We start from the raw sequence: 17,850 nt of genomic DNA on the forward strand, positions 1-17,850 counted from the left end.
GAAGCAGGGTCTTGCTGTGTCACCCAGGCTGAAGTGCAGTGGTGCCATCTTGGCTCACTGCAGCCTTGACGTCCTGGGCTCAGGTGATTCTCCTGCCTCTCAGTCTCTCTTAGCCTCCTGAGTAGCTGGGCCTATAGGTGTGCGCCACTATACCTGGTTAATTTTGTGTGTGTGTGTGTGTGTGTGTTTTTTTTTTTTGTAGAGATGGGGTTTCGTCATATTGCCCAGGCTGGTCTGGAACTCCTGGGCTCAAGCCATCCATCCGCCTCAGCCTCCCAAAGTGTTGGGATTACAGGCGTGAGCCACTGAGTCCAGCCTTAATTTTTTTTAATGAAAAATCAATTAACATAAGCTTTTCAAAGCTTAAATAGATATATAAAATATTTTAATTGATTTATTTTCCTTTAAAACAGATGTGTTGGGGGTTGAGCAGGCATAGCCTACTCAAATTTTGGCAACTGAACCCTATCTTAATCTACGTAGGTGGTTCAGTATTTCACAACCTGAAGAAAGTTTCCTTAGTTGGCATGAATATAAGTACAGGGTAATGTTTTGCATCCCTGGACAGTACTGAATAAGGCTTATTCTTAGTAATTCAAGATAAAAAACAATTGTACGAAAAGTATTTTGAAATAAATTTTAGAGAGATTTGCATTTTTCAATAAAATGAATTCTATTATTAGTTATCTTTCCTTTTGGCAGAGACTGTCTTTAATTTTTAAGTGTTTGCCAAAGAAATGACCTTCTGCCAACCCATACTGATGTATTTGCCTGTTTTCAGACCAGAATTCATTCAAAAGCATCACAAGTCTTCCAAGAAGTCTTTTTGTTTTTATTCCCAAAATTTTAAGCAAAAAGTAGTTCATTTAAAATATAAGGAGACATTCTTACTTGGTCCTCAAAAGATAGAGCCTGGGCAACATCTCTTGGAAATCCATCAATAACAATGCCCTCTTCATCAGGTATTTGCATCAATTTTTGTTTTATCTCTGTAATTGTTGTTTCCTTTTACAAACAGAAAGGATGACAAAAAAAACCCCACAGTTAAACTTGGTATACTCAATCGGTATGAAAACATTTTGCAGAATAAAAGATAATTATACAGCAGTACCTGTGGGGCCAATTCTCCAGTTGTAATTATCTTGGCAATAAGACTCCATTTCCTATTGCTGCTGGTACTGTGGATCTTCTTTCTTAATAATTCTCCCACAGAAATGTATTGGAATCCATATCGTTCTGCAATTTTCAAACTCTGAGTACCCTTTCCACTTCCTGGACCACCTAGTATTTAAAACAGGCAAAACTGTGATCTTCTGATACAATAAGGACCTCCCTTTTATACAACTACTACTTCATCTGGGATGCAAATTCTGTGTCACCAAGACAGGGTGGTTAACAGTTCCATTTGTGGCATTCTCAGTGCTGCCTTTGAATGTAAAGCAAGTAGAGACTTTGTCAAGGAAAGAACTGTCTTGACCAACTGTATTAAATGAGAGATACAGGTTTTTCCTCTACCTATTTGAGCAAATAGCTAATTAAAAAAATTTTTGAACAGTGTAGTTGAAAGAAATCTTGACTTTTTTCTATGTAAAATCTAACATTTTTCCCTCTGTAATCAAAGAAAAATCAGTGGAATATAAAAAACAATGATCAAAATAACAATAATAGATTCCATGCCAACAGAGTTAATGTGTAATTCGGTGAAATGTAACCATTATTTTTAGACAAAGGCCTACCAGTATTTACACAGCTTATTTAAATCTTTTTTGAAATGTTTGCTCATGCCTGTCCTTGCCTTATATCCTTTGAATTCTAGAGTTTTATGCAATGTAAAAATAGACATATAGACCAATGGAACAGAATAGAGAACTTAGAAACAAATCCACACACCTACAGTGAACTCATTTTCCACAAAGATGCCAAGAACACACACTGTGTAAAAAGCAGTCTCTTCAATAAATGATGCTGGAAAAACTACATATCCATATACAGAGGAAAGAAACTAGATCTCTATCTCTTTGTCATATGCAAAATAGAATTAAAATGGATTAAAGACTTCTATGAGATTATTTTTTAAATCAAAAGTAAGTTTTGGTTTTAAATAGCTGCTTTAACCTACTAATATATGGGCAAATCATGAATTGGCTTGAAATAAAAAAATTATCTGACCAATTCCATTGGCAAATTCAAACTGATTTATTCCTTGAAGAATCAGGTATCTTTCAGAAACTATATTTCCACACTTAATCACAACCACCAAACTAAGAGATTATATACTCCATTAATTTAAAAAATTCAGACACATTGAGAATGTTATTGTACTTTCAAGAAAAAAAAATTTTTGTCAACTAATGGAGGCAATAGTAGACAACAAAAAATATGATTGGCACAATTGACAGAGATATTCTCTGCCATTAATTTGTTGGATGAGCTTAATTACTGAATGTTTCTATCAAATTAATTTTACTTCTGTCTAAAGCCAGAATGGGCTTAATTTTGTTCTGTTCACTTATCTCTAAAACTTATAAATATTAGGGTCCATCTCACTGAAATTTTATGATTACGTTAACATAAGAGAGATTCATATCTGTTCCAAGAGAGCCAGCTTTAAAAAAATTCTGCAGTGCTGGAAGAGAAACCACGTGGGCATCTATACCTCACTCTCACATTTTTAGGTTGGAACTAATACAAATTTGTAAGGTTCAGGTACAATTATTTTATAATTCCATAAAAGTCATAAAATTGTCCCAATTCTCTCAGACAACCTAAGATCCACCCTCTCCTTTCTTCCCTTGTTTCAATCCTCTTGAAATTATTTACACTTATTGGTTCTTCATCATTCTTGTAATATATAAAATGTTACAACACAGCATGTAAGCCTATAACAAGAATCATAACTTTGGGAAACAAGTTGATTTCACTGAATAGAAAGAAATGTGAAGTAGGAGAGATTTGAGTATTTACATATTCTCCGAAGATCTTAGTTTACTGAAATATTTTAATCATTTTCATATAAAATTCATAGTACACACAAAAAATATTTGTGCTCTTTTATACAAGATTAATTTGCTATCAAACCATTTTCATGAACAATCGAGCTTCCATTTGTTCATCCTGTTAATAATGACCAATACTTTATTACTAGCAGCAAGAACAACAAAATAGAAAGAATGTGTTCTGTCCACATACAAATCTCATCATAAAATGATGAGATAATTCCCGATTATTTTTCATCTGTAGTTCTATCATTTATTTAAGTGTTTCCTTGTCTTCTATGTAAGGACTTGAAAGTTTTAAGCATAAAAAGAATGTATTCCACTTGCAAGAATAGAGGTTTATGGCATAACAGCGGCTACCATAAAGCCATAAAAATATTTTAACTCTTCAAAAACTGACTTTAAACTCTCTTTCTGTAATTCTGTTTTTAACAATTCAAGGTAGATATATTTACAATTTCATTTTCATTTCACTTTAAAATGTACAAATGTCATTCGTTCTAGTCTGGTGAGCTTAAATTCTTGTTATAGCTTGGTGTGTTTATTTGCATGCTTTTGTCCTAGTTGCCAACATTGCTATGTCCTCTGAAGCACTACTTCCTTGCATGGGGTCTCCATAAATTTGACACTCTGTTAATGCAACCGGCTAGAACAGCTTTGAATATTTCATGCCAGAGTTTTGCTTTTGGTCATCTCTGTGAAAGGTGATTCTAACTGGAATGTGAAAACAATGACTACATGTTGCATGTTCACAGGTCTCTTCATGATTGTTATAGATTTTGAGAAAGACTTTGCAAAAATAGCCACAATTTTTTTTTCTTTTTTTGAGATGAGGTCTCTCTGTCACCCAGACTGGAGTGCAGTGGAGTTCACTGCAACCTTGAACTCCTGGGCTCAAGCTATCTTCCCACCTCAGCCTCCCAAATAGTTGGGACTACAGGTGTGTGTCACCACGCCCAGCTAATTTTAAAAATTTTTTGTAGAGACAGGGTCTCACTATGTTGACCAGGCTGGTCTGAAACTCCTGGGCTCAAGTGATCCTCCCTCCTTGACCAAAAAGGAATTTTTCAAAAATATTTAAAACATTTTCATTTTCTATTCCTTGTGAAATGTCACGGGGCCGATAATTCCATATTTAACATAAGATTCATAGTGGCAACTTTTAAAATGAACTATTATCATTGTTATTTTGGTTAATACTCAGATGTTATGTGCTATGCAAAACACTATTCTATTAGATTTGTTTGTCTTTTAACAGTGAAACTTTGGATTTATTATAGGTGCCAATTTTCCATAAAGAAGATTCATTTATATGAATCTTTACCAATATATTATTATTTATTTTTCCCTCTAAAGTTAATAGTGAGTAAAAATTTAATTTGTTGATTTAAAGGGGGAAAAATCACATCATGTTTAGAAAACTTTCTTTTTTTCTTCTAGAAATAGAGTCTCACTAGGTTGCCCAGGCTGGACTCCTGGGTTCAAGGGATCCTCCTGGCTCAGCCTGCCTACTAGCTGGGACTACCACCACATTCAGCTCTCAGAAAACTTCAATTGGCTCAGTTATCTGTGATCAAGATTAAATAAATAAAACCACAGGACAATAAATCTTGAAGGTATTACTTTCGATTCATTATAGAGAATTTCTATGACATTTTATTGGGAATCTATGAAATGCAATAGGCATTAGATTATATAATTATAACAATTTCTATTTTATTGAAACTTATACTAAGAATATTTCCATTTATTGTCCCTTGAGCTTTTGTTTCTATTGCTTGTCATTATCCAACTATTTGCACATATAATATATGATTTACTTTTTTGAAATGTAAATATATAAACAAAGGTAGCAACGGTATGAGAATTTTTGCTTTCTGTCCTCATACCTATAACAAGAATGATTTTTGGTCGAGGTCTGGTAGGATCAAAAACCTCATACTCCTCAATCAACTCTGCAGTCTCAGAGAGATCCGTGTCACTTTCTATGGAGAATTGATGGATTGGAGGGAGCCGGTCATACCGCCGATATGGAAAGTTTGAGTTTTCAGGCATTACTGCAAAAGAGTAAGATAACTTTGAAAAGGAAAAAACACCATAATAAAACACTCTTCACACTTAAACAATTAGTAAAAGCAATTTTAAAATTAAATGGGTTTGTTTTTTTCTTAACTGGAAGAAGTCTCCCTAAGTGGTCAGCAGGCTTTATTGTAAAGGGTCAGATAGTCAATATTTTGGGCTTTGAGAGCCGTGCAGTTTCTATTCAACTTGGCCATGGTAGTATGAAAGTGGTCATAAACAACATAATAAACAAATGAGTGTGCCTGTGTTCCAATAAAACTTCATTTATAAAAACAGGCAGTGAGATGAACTTGGCTCATGAAACTTTGCCGCCCTCTGCCCTAAGAGGAACCTTCTCAGATACTGCCTAGTCTTGTTTGGTAGGTTGTATACATCATGGCCTCTGCAAATGGTGCTCTCTGGAGTTATGTAGTACATAACCTTCACAAGCATATGCAGCTGCCTGTCCATAAAGCTAATGCTTATATACTGTGTATTTCATTCATTCAACAAATATAGATAAGCTGCTTACTACGACCCAGAAATGCTACTGTGGTCCAATGGAATGGCTTGGTGGCATAATGAATAAAAAATTAAGGTACTGTCACGGTCAGTAGGAGGGTGCAAACAATTCCTACAATTGGAATATCTTGTAACATCATCTAATTTTACTTTATCAATTTACTTATTATTTTTAATCTACTTGATTAAAAGATGTAAAAGTTTAAGTTTGTATCTACAATGGCAACAAATATTTGCTATTTGTTGCCGTTTATAACATGCCAATACGTTAGTGTGTTAAGAGTAATTTGGCATAAGAATAAGATGTAGACCTGTCCCTTCAGTGCTTATAAACTAGAGCTTATATGTTTATATCTTATAGCTGTATGAACACCAGCCACGATAAGTGTTAAAATGAATATCTCTCTGATAAGCACCACGGTAATTTAATGAATTACATTTGGGCTGCAGTGGTAAGAAAGGACTTGCAAAGGAGGCAGGACCTGAACTTTGAAAGACAAGCACAGGTGATGAAATGCAGGAAATATAACACAGTTGGTGGGAACAGTACAAAGACTCTGAGTCAGAAATTCAAATGACATACTCAAAAGGACCGGAAGACAGGGCTGGCAAGTCCAAACCAGGGAGATGGTCTCAACCTGTTGTCGATATATAGTTTATGGCTCCCTATTCTTTACCTCAGGGGTCAGTATTCCAGGAGGCACAGAGAAGCACTAACTACCCAAAAGGCACTTGCACAAAGCAAACAGGAGGCCACCTGCCCTTCCATGAGGAATTCTGCTAAGATGACTACTGTATCTTAGCATGGCATAAGGCTCACATCTCCTCCCAGGGATGTTGATCTGTTAGAACTTTCCATTCTCTGTTGATACAATAAATAAGGCCATTGACCACAGACCCACTAGATTCATTTTAGCTTCATGAAAAGCACTGGGTAGTCTGCAGATGACAGTAGATCTCTTTTAGAAAGAGCTGGGAAGGGCTACATCAGGAAAAGCACCAACAACAGTATCCTATTCTGCCTTGAAATTTAATCAGTTCATCCAACATTAGACAAAATTCAAAACATTATCCTTGATTACTTTCTTTTCCTCTCTCTGCACATCTACTCACAAGACTTTATTTGCAAAACATATACCAAATGCATATGCTTCTCTCCATCTCTACTATCACAACTCTTCCCAAGCCATCATCATATTTTACCTGGAATATCACAATAGACTATTTACTGATCTACCTGCTTCCATGCTTGCCACCACAATCAACTGCCTGAAATGTTCTTCCCCTGTTGCTCCCATGGCTGACTGCTTCTTGTCATTGACACTTTACCTTAAAGGCCACCTCCTGCAAGAGGACTTTGCTGACTTCCTAATCCAGTGCAGCCTCCTAGTGAGTCTCAGGGACATCACTCTAATGCTCTGCACAGCATCTACTTCACCATCTGAGAGTTTTTTCATTTATCCATTCATTCATTGTTTGTCTTCTCCTATTGGATTATAAGTTTCATGAGAGCAGGGGCCTTACCTACGGTCTGGAGCTCTGTATCCCTGGGATCTAGAACTGTGCTTGGCAGATGGTCAGTGTCCAATAAATATTTGTTGAATTAGTAATAAAAAGAACGTCTTACTGAAATAGTTTCCCATAGAGAAAACTCAGAAGATAAAATGGGTGGGCAGAGCGTGGTTCAATGTGGAGGTCCCTGAATCCTTTACCATGGTAAAGGGTTTAGCTTTAATCTAGTAGAAAGCCAGTGGAGGATTTGCAGGGGAGGGTTGGTAAGAGAAAGGAAACAATGAAATGAAATATATGTTTTAGGAAGGTTAATCTGCTAGTTAGAATGAATTGGAGCAGGGAAAGACTAAGAGCAGAAAAAGTAGCAGCTAGGTGGCTGTTAAAGTAATCAACAGATGAGAAATGAAGGCTTAGGCTAGAGTGGCAGCAGGGGAAATGGAAATGGATGGCCAGATCTGAAGGATATGATTAGGGTTGGAATATGAGAAATGAAAGGAGGTGACAGTTCAAAAACAATTTCCAGGTTTCAAGTCTAAAAGGATAAGGACCATACTGCATTTCATATAGTATCTTTCTGCTCTCTCTTTTCTGCTCCAGCAATATTGGACTTCTCTCATTCCTGACCAAATTACAGCCTCTTTGTCTGCCTCAGGAAATTCTCTTCTCTGTTCCCTGGTACAATCTCTTTCATCCTTCTCTAGCTAACACACACTTAGCTTTCTGCTCCAAGTATAAGCACATCACCTCTTACAGAAAGCCGACCCTGAACCCCAAGCTAGGTTAGATTCAGCCCTTTGTTAACATGGTTAATTCCTTAACCTATGATTTTCCTATAGTGCCATTGTGCTCCTCCTTATATTTCTACTGCTTGATTTCACTGCTGGACTGTAAGGTCCCCAAAGGAAGGTGCCATGTCTGTTCTTTCCTGGTGGTTGTATTTTCAGTCCTAAAAGAATGTCTGACACATAGTAGTACTCAATAAATGGTTAATTTATTGCCCAACTGACTTATTGGCTAACTTCATGGAAACAGGAAAAGAAGTAAGTGCTGGTTTTGAAGTAAATATAGTGTGTTTGGTTTTGGACATGTTGAATATAAGATAATGAGATATTCTGGAAGACAGGCTCTATGAATGTTTGGGGTTATGGGATTAGAACTCTTATTCACAGATAATTATTCAACTGTATGCATGTGGCAGAAAGAAAGGGATGCTTACCTCATATTTAATGCTTTAAAGACAGTCAGCCAATAATTTAATCCTTGCTTTATCATATTTTAACTTAGGAAAGTAACTTGATTAGATGATGAAAATGTTTCATTTCACAGAATAATTTTTCATAGTAATAACACATTAACATAGCTATGACAATATTTTTTCAAAAATGCATGAATCACTCATTTCTAGAAATAATCAGTATGCTTTAAGATACTGGGCAGTTAGCAATTTTGTTGAATGTAATAAACTATTCCACACATTATAGCTAAAACCTTCAAAGCACAAATGAAGAAAGCATTTCATGAAACAGAATTGTATTATTACAGGACCAACCAGTTTAGAAATCATTTTCCGTTTTTTAGCATACCTTTCAGATACAAGACCGTGTGATGCAACATTCTTACCACCATAGGTATACGAAAAGTTTGTATTTGATGATTAACTAAAAGATCCCTGTGTGGGAATTTTGGTAAAGTATCAGTAGGTATGGAGAACCTAAAATTAACATGCAATCTTATTTTAATGAAAATTAAGCCTACATTTTCCATTCTTGTTTTAGCTTATCCTGCTAGATCAGGAATTCCAAACTCACAATTTGTGTACCCAATATAGCCCCACAGATGTGTTTTGTTCAGCTGGACATTTTTACAAAATTTGTACTTGACTTTTTTTTTTTTTTTTTTTTTTTGAGACGGAGTCTCTCTGTGTCGCCCAGGCTGGAGTGCACTGGCGCGATCTCAGCTCACTGCAAGCTCCGCCTCCCGGGTTCACCCCATTCTCCTGCCTCAGCCTCCCGAGTAGCTGGGACTACAGGTGTACTTGACTGTTTTTAAACAATGACTGTTCTCTCTAGTTCTTCTCTCTAGTTTGACCACAGTCCTTACCATTCTCTATTGACACATGCCTATCTTCTGTGTACAATCATAGTATCAAATAGAAGCATCAAGATTTCATTTTGTTGCAGTCACTTTTACACCCAGTCAGAGCAGCTTTCCGACTAAGTAGATGTCATAACTTCTTAGATTTAATTTTTAAAATGTATACCTGAGGTTTATTAGTACTTTAAGGTTTAGAAAGTAGATCCCCATATTTACCCCCCTTGATGTAACAAAAGTATGGGGTATGTATTTAACAGGGAGCCAGACATTAAGTATGACGACAACCTGGGAAGTAAGCTTCCCGTATGCTGGGGATGTGTATGAACTGTTCAAGCCCACAAAAATATCATTTATTCACTAAAGCAGTAATGTATTAAGTGGTGTGCTGCAGCAGCAACTGGCTAAAGATACAACCATGAGTACCTGCTGCCCACAAAGAGGGCACATCTAAGCTGTGTCTGCACAGTTTGGAGTCCTAAACTCCAATTCTGCTCATTTGCTACTCTGTGTACCAGGCTGTTCTCAGTGAACCAGAAATCCTGCTGATTTACAAAGCGTGAACTTTATACCTGGGACTCATCTTGGTTATCAAACCAGAAAGTGGGTCTATGAATAGATTGTATGGTAAGAGAAAAATCTCTTTGGTATTGTAAGGTTTCTAAGGGTCAAATAAAAATATTTGGTGTAAATTTGATTTAGTAAGTATATAAAGACACAACCTTACCTTAGGACTTCCCATAGAATGTAACCACATGGCTATTTTGTGCTGAGTGTTATTTTACCTCCTGCCTATGTAAGATGGACAGTGGTGAGAGACCGTGTACGTTAATGGGATTAATTGCTCTCTAAGACTCAGAATGCTAATCTTATTACCTTATAGTCACATCAAAAATTTTCTATTTCTCTGTTTTTTGGTCCGTTATAACATTTGAAAGTTTCTAAAATTAGTTTTAAATAGCAGTTTCAGACATCTCATTACTTCTCAGCAGCAGTGGGAAATTTGGTCAGAGTCGTATCATTGACTTCTGCATGAATGGTGAAGGACTCTTTTCTTTAGAGATGTTTCTGAGGAAAAGCTATTTCTGTTTGCCTTCTTTTGCTTGTGTTCCTTGAAAATTAGCACACTATGGCTTTTTCCCACACTGCATTCAAATAAAATCCATGTAGGTCATGACTAATAAGGTTAAGCAACCAAGATTGCTTCCTGCTTATATTCATTGCAGATAGAATTGTCTCCATTTCAGGTTCTGTCTGTATAGCATAAACCTTTTGTTGTACAATTTTTGAGAATGGTTTCAGTTTTGAAAATATAATGATTTTGGCCACTAGAACAGAATTTAGTTCCCCCTGATTTGAACTGATTCTAATTTGCACATACTATTATACGTCTCAAATTCATCTAGAGCCTGAAAGGCTGGTTGGCTCATGTTGAACCCCTAATTTTGATAAGCACATATTTCAGAAAGAGATCAAAACACCATAAATCTTCTCTAATGAACTGCAGTTTTCAGTTCTAAACAACTCCTAAAATTTAAACAAGTTTACTTCTCCAACTTCTTTTATAGCACCCAAATGCCTAGATTAGATTAATGTGTTAGATTAATACATTGCATTCAGTAGATGCTTAATACACTTTTATTAAATTAACTAGTGTTAAAGTGAACTAAATATGGCCTGAGAAGGACTCTGTACCTCTATATTTGAGTCCTTGTGGACAAACTGCAACCTAGCTTAATAGGTAGACAAGATTGAAAACCTAACTTAGGAGTATGCGCCTGTAACAATAGCTGAGTCTTGGCTGATCCCAGCAGCTGTACTTCAACCATTCATACACTGCTGAGTGTTCAAACTGTGTTCAATAAGGCAAATGCTGAACCGTAACCAATCCAGCCATTCTGTACCTCACTTCTGATATCTATACGTCATTTCCCTTTTTTTGTCTATAAATCTTCTTCCACCACGTGGCTGCGCTGGCTTCTCTGTGAATCTGCTGTGTTTCTGGGGGTTGCCCAATTCGTGAATTGTTCATTGCTCACTTAAACTCCTTTAGATTTAACTTGGCTGAAGGTTTTCTTTTATCACTAGTATAAACTTTACATGCATTTATGCAGATGCATTAATATGAACTCTGAACTTGGAAATATTAGTAAGCCAAATCTATTTCTAGCTAATAAAAAATGCTGAACTGCTATGTAATAACTATCAATTATACCCGTATTCTATTCATTTATTTGGAGAAATCTTATTTGCAATTTTAAGGAAAATGTATGTATGGTTTGCTAATGTAATGTATTTTGCAAAATAATAAAGTCAGTAATAAAAAATTTCATTAAGCCTCTAGTGAATTGTTGGACAATGGTAGGTAATTTTGTTTGTCTTTTTATGGAAGTGATTAGAATTAGTAGCAGAGAAAAATTAATCGTGATCCAATGACTTCAGGCATTTGTAAACTCAAAAAATGAAATCACTGTGTATAGTCTATATGGCATGTTTTAAAGAGAATTGCTATAACTATAAAACTGTCTATTATTCTCCATATACATTACCATTTCTTAGAAAGGATCTCCGTGACTGTCCTCCATTTAGTGGAGGTAAGGTCTTCTTTTCCTGGCTTACAAATGTATCCCATTTCACCTTGTCACAGCCACCCAGTTCCTTTACTTTTTGTAAACAGCTTTCCAAGTATTCTACTGGATCTTCGGGCTTAGAACACATCAGTCCATTCAAAAGGCTCTGAAATATAACAAAATATGTACAAATAAAATATCTTTTAAACCCACCTTTGTTTTTTCTTTAATTTAATTAATTTATTTTTTTGAAATAGAGTCTCACTCTGCTGCTCAGGCTGGAGTGCAGTGGCACAATCTTGGCTCACTGCAACTTCTACCTCCTTGGTTCAAGTGATTCTCCTGCCTCAGCCTCCCGAGTAGCTGGGATTACAGGTGCACACCATTATGCCCAGCTACTTTTTGTATTTTTAGTAGAGACAGGGTTTCACCATGTTGGCCAGGTTGGTTTCGAACTCCTGACCTCAAGTGATCCACCTACCTCCGCCTTCCAAAGTGTTGGGATTACAGGCATGAGCCACTGCACGTGACCCCACCCACCTTTGTTAAAATAGTATTATGGCTCATCTTTGAATTCTGGTTGTTTTTGTCCTTTGCATTTGTCTTTTAATAAACAATTAGAGTTGAAATTACGATCTGATGGAGTCATTAAAATAATCCCTTAAATTCTTGCCTAATTAGTTTTCAGTTCAGCATTCTCTGCCTCTTAAGCAATTCAGGCAACTAGATAGTTTAAAATGGAAGAGCCATTCACTTCATCACAGTGAGATAAAATGCAGCATGTGAAAATGCCCCGGTCATTATTTATCTCACTCCTACCCACCCTTTATGTCTCTAAGCCTCAGTTTCTTCTTTTAGAAAATGGGGGTAATAATAAATACCTCATAGAGTTTTTTAAGAATTAAATAATTTCATACTTGTACAGTGCATATTAAGTGCTTGGCACATAGTAAGTGCCCAATAAACTTTGTTGGTTTTAGTTATTATTACTATCAGGAAGTCTTCTCTGAATCCCTAGGTTTGTCTGTGAACCCCTTCTTCTGTGTTCCCATGGTATCCAGCATAAAACATCATACTTGTCATTTATACTGAAACCATTCGGTTATGCAATAGTCTTTCTTCTAAACTATAAGCTCTTCAACAACACAGAGTGAGTCTAATTCATTTTTCAATCCCCAGATACTGATGCTTTCCCCGGCATTTGGTAGGTGCATATTTAACTGTTTTCCAACTGGAAAAAAAAAATCCCTCAAAGCTCAAGTCTAACTGAGACTCAAAAAAATTTAGGTCTGAGACTAAAAAAAAAAATTACTATTTGACATAGAGTAAGTCACTATGATATCCACTGAGATTCCAGAGGGGAAAAGAAACAAAGCATGATCTTGCTATTACTTTTTTGGTTCATGGTGTCTGATGTGTCACTGGCACTAGATTCTAAAAGTGCTACCAGTTTGGAAATGCTGATTCCTGGAAGCTGGACTGATGTGCAAAATATTTTCCTTTAGAGTATTTCATGGAAAATGCATAAAGGATTATTCTTACCAATATACATTGTTAGTATACAAAACACCCTTTGAAGGGCTGACATCTGTTTAAATACAGTATTTTATTTTCAATTATTTCCTGTGTAATTTCCTCAGAATGGTAGGCAATTCTCACTAAGTACATTTGTTTTCTGAAATCCTAAATAGAGTAAGCTAGAGTGTGCACCTCCATCAGCCAAGTTCAATTGCAGAGGGAGCAGAAAAAATTACCCGGGCATCCAATTCAGTTTGTTTGTCAAAATCTGTCCTATATACACACACATTGCAGTTGAGCTTCTCACATTCTTCCCATACGCCAAGCCAGTATTAGCCTCATTAATAAATAAAAGCCTCTGTGTCATATATTTATTTGCATACCCAGTGCATTCTCAGCCCTGTGTGACTTTATTATCCCCATTTTATAGATTAGGAAATCATGGCTCAGAGATATTAGTGATGGCTCTAGTTTACTCAACTAGAAACTCCTAGGCCCAGGATTTCAATTCAATGTTTCCAATTCCAAAACCCATATGTTCTTCTCTGTACCTGTTGCAGAAACGTGATATGAGATAAAAGAAAACATGAGATTCTCTGTGCCCTCTGCAAAATGCCCTCTTTTTATCCCTACTATTGCCTGAAATGGGTGAACACTCTCAATGACTCTTTTCTGAAAATATACATTTCCAGCGTCCTTAAACAATACTGGTTCACCAAAGGGCACTGATTTTAAAATGGGACAATGAGCTCCATTCCTTCATGGATAATTCAAATCTTTTCTTCTAATAGCCAGCCACTATCAGGGATTGAAGACAACCAGCACATATTATTGCTCAGTCTCTGAGTGAACCCTTTGAGACCTTGAATAATCTAATTTGACTTTCCACAGTATTCAAATTGATTGCCAAATCTCTGCTGTAAGCTACAAGATCAATATACACACCATAAGGTTAGCCAGAATTAAGAACTCATGACAAAATAATAAGAAAGTGGGTTTTAAAAAGTCTAAAACTGGAAACACATTTCAAACATGAACGTACCAGAGATATCCCATATTCCATTTAGCTTACATGATGTCTCAAATTAGGAAAAAATCTGAAAAGGTCAGTTAGATATATTTACTTGTCTGACAATACGTCAATATAATAATCAGTCAGTTTGTCTATAACAGCGTCTAAAATCCACAGCTGGGGCCAATGTCTTGGTGTTTAGTAGACAGCTAATTGTTAAACTTTGTACACCTAGAATATTGTGGTAGGCAAAATCCATTTTAAAAACCTAAAGTTTTTAGTTTTACAGTCTACACTAATCACATGGAGAACTGCCAGATTTTCCTTCCCTCTTGAGCTGCGCATAGCACAGATTCGTCTTACTGAAGGATGTAGCCTTTGGAGGTCACCAGCAGTCTACTTCCATCTTCTCATTGTCCAGAAGTGAATCTAAGTCCATTACTGTATTTCACCCAAGCAAGTTGACTTCCTTTTCTGGGTGTGCATTATTTATCCCATTCATATGCAGAAAAGTAAATAAAAAACATAAAACCTTAACAAAAAGGCCTGCCATAACTTATTTGCATGCACAGTGTAGATTTTAATAAACTATCAAACTTCTCTGTGGTTACCTTCCACCAAGGAGGAAAAACAGTACCCACATTTACAAAGAAAAAAAGATGTACTATGTAGGAATTTTTGCAATCACGTGGTCCTCCTACAGATGTTTTTAATGATTCTTTTAGAAGCGTAGAAATGAAATATATCTCAGTAGTAATCTTTGTGAGAAAAACCTTCGCCTCTTAATTTCCATATTTACTTTTTGAAAATAAAAACAAAAAAAGAACAACTCTTAAGATTCCCACATATTCTCAAGACCTGTCCTTATGCAACACCACCTAATTATTTTCACGCAGGAGTAACACATTTGCTAGATTTGGGCTTCACATACCACGCTTGAGTTCAGTGAGTGGTTTACCTGGAAATCTTGACTTCAGATGACCTGAAAACGGTGGCTTATAGAGGTGAGAGAAAAGAAGATCTGTAATTATGGCAACCCATTTTAAAGACAGTTTAGGGAAACTGAGGCAAAATTATTTTCTCAAGTGGTGCTTTAAAATTCTTTTTAACAGAACAAATCCCCCAAACCGGGGGGAAAAACCCTCATGACCTTTAGTTTACGATATCAGTCTATCCGTTTTCAGAAATGGGGAACGAGGTTTGCAGTGAATGGATTTCCCCTTTCAGAGCTCGCTTAGGAAGCCTGGCTTGCTTCTATTCTTTTCTCCTCCTCCCCCCTACTTCAAGCAAAAGCACTTGAGATTCAGGAATGTTTTTAAATTCAAATACAAAGAGAAGGAAAGGAAGCCAAACGACCTGAGACAGGGGTTGTGGCTTAGAACAGACCAAGGTTCATTCCTCGAGCCTCCTCTCTCTCAGTCTCCAAGTGTCCCCCCATTCCTGGGTCCCGGTGCAGATGATGCTGCGCCGCGGTCTGAAGACTGAGCAACAGGAGTCCGCCCCCCTCGCAGCTCCCTCCCCGACCCGCTATCTCCAGGTGGGTTGTCGAGCACTGGCGAAACCTGCGGCCCAACCCTTCCTAGGCAACGGAAAAAACGTGCTCAGGAGTTCATTCAGCGAAAGCGCAGAGCAAGGCTGGGGGCCTGTCACCGGGGAGGTGGCACTTGATAGGTTGGGTTTTGCTTTTTGCATCTTCATCCCTCTCTTCCAAGCTGTCTCCAGGGAGGGCTGCCTTCGTCCACATTTCCTCTTTCCCCCAGGGGTTCCGACCCTCGACAAGCAGAGTGACCAGGGCTCTGGCTCCCTCAGTTTCGAGTCTTTACTCGCTGCTGGGCGACAGTGCAGCCACCTGACCTGGCCCTCGCCCCCAGAGAGTGCGGCCCGGCCGCGGTCTGCAGCCCACCCTGGGTGTCCACATCCGAGGGGCGCGATGGGAGCAGGCTGCTTTCAGAACCCTGCTGGAAGACTGAAACTTGATCTGTGAGATGCAGGCTTCTAAGCCCAGCCATCTGACAAGGACCCTGGCAACCCGCGGGAAAGGCGACTACCCTCGGGGGAGCGGGCGAGTGCGCTTCTGCAAGCCCTTTCATTACATGCCCCGTGTGGGGAAGGTGGGACGGGGCGCGGCTGCCTCAACCCGAACCCCTGAGATGCAGTCCCCGGATGCTACCGCCCGTCGGCCAGCTCTAGCCCTACCTCAAAAAGCTGAGGGATTTCCCTCCGGGCCAGATACTCCTTGGCATCGTTGGTGTTCATGGCTGTGCCGCGCGTGCCTTGGGGCGCAAGCGGGGAGGCTCCCGGGCTGCGGCGACCTGAGCCGGGGCTGAAGCTGGGGCTGGCAGAGTCCGCGCCGAGCAGCGGTGCAGCCCTCTTTCTCACGCGCACTCAGCTCAGCCTCTCCGCCCAGGCCAGGGACCCCCTCCGTCTCTCCCCGGGGGCTGTGGTCTCCGCGCTCCCGCCGCCCCCGCTTCGGTTCCAGCCCCCGAGCCGGAGCTGCAGGCGCCGAGCAGCTGTGCGGCGGCTTCCCGGGCTGCCAGGCAGCGCGGCCGCCAGGGGTGGGGCGCAGGGAGCGGAGGAGGGAGGACAGCGTGGCGAACGCAAGGCAGCAGCCGGCCCGCCTCTCCGGTTCAGCGCGCGGCGCTCCGCGCCTCCCCGAGCCGGGTCTGCGGCGGCTGCCGGTCACGCTGCGCGGGCTGGCGCGAGGTGCGGAGGTGGGGGCGGGCACGCGCAAGGGGTCGTAGTCATACCCCTCGGTGCGGCACCGGCGCCAGAGCGCGACGCTTCACTGCGTGCGCCGCCCAGGGATGCAGCTACCGGGGACCAGGTGGCCAAGGGAACAGGGTCCGGGTCTGTAGGAACCTGCGACCGTTTCGCTTCTCCGGACCTTGTACACACACAGACACACTCGCACGCACATACACGGTTACCTCCGGGTCCCCGAGGAACTCCCAGGAAAAACCTAATAGTCACAGGATTTATCATTTATTCCTAAGGTTACCGATCTTTCACTATAGGGAGCTGTGGGGAAGGGGGAAAAGGGGATTCATGGTGTGGAATCCAACCCTTCAGATAATTTTTAGATCTTGAGTATCTCTATCCTTCAGGAAAGTTTTGCTAGCTGGTTTCGAATTTTTACCCTGTCGGTGTCACAAATCTTTATAGACTTTAGGATAAGGCCTTAGTGTGAGCCTGAAATCCTAATCAACTGAAGGACTAATAAGTAGTCAACTAGTTAATTATCTCCATGGAGAAGAAGGGACAGTGGAGGAGAAAGGTGGGTGGTAGTGGAGAGCTAGAGATGCTTAAATTGCAAATGTGTTTAGTAGGTGGGGAGGGTGGGCAGCATTAATTAGACCTGAAGAGTGTGCAGTCCGTGGACAGTGTCGTATCAGAGCACCCCTGGGGGAATATGAGTGAGTATGAGTGGGTGCGCTAAGGCATAATGGTTAATGGATCTTCCTGCTGCAGACCATTGTCAAGGTGTAACCCATCTTCCTCCTAGCTCCCAAGATGACTCAATTCCCTGCTAAGATGTCTTCACATTGCCTATTTGGGAGATAGTCCTTGC

The 17,850-nt window shown here is 39.2% G+C and overlaps 1 protein-coding gene across 2 annotated transcripts in view; it reads right to left on the reverse strand.

The window, feature by feature from the left end:
- Positions 1-16,983, reverse strand: part of AK5 (adenylate kinase 5) — a 279,688-nt gene extending 262,705 nt beyond the window's left edge. Inside the window, exons 1-5 of one of the 2 annotated variants that reach the window (XM_001168689.8) lie at positions 16,479-16,983; positions 11,732-11,918; positions 4,886-5,053; positions 1,112-1,281; positions 892-1,005 (exon numbers count right to left, since the gene is read on the reverse strand). In XM_001168689.8, coding sequence (XP_001168689.2) covers positions 892-1,005; positions 1,112-1,281; positions 4,886-5,053; positions 11,732-11,918; positions 16,479-16,538 — 699 coding nt within the window. In that variant the 5' untranslated portion in view covers positions 16,539-16,983. The remainder of the gene's footprint in view (positions 1-891; positions 1,006-1,111; positions 1,282-4,885; positions 5,054-11,731; positions 11,919-16,478) is intronic. The other variant, XM_054667372.2, reaches the window with a different exon arrangement.
- Between the last annotated feature and the right edge of the window lie 867 nt (positions 16,984-17,850).

Source organism: Pan troglodytes, chromosome 1 (genome assembly GCF_028858775.2).
Source record: "Pan troglodytes isolate AG18354 chromosome 1, NHGRI_mPanTro3-v2.0_pri, whole genome shotgun sequence".
Lineage (NCBI taxonomy): Eukaryota > Metazoa > Chordata > Mammalia > Primates > Hominidae > Pan > Pan troglodytes.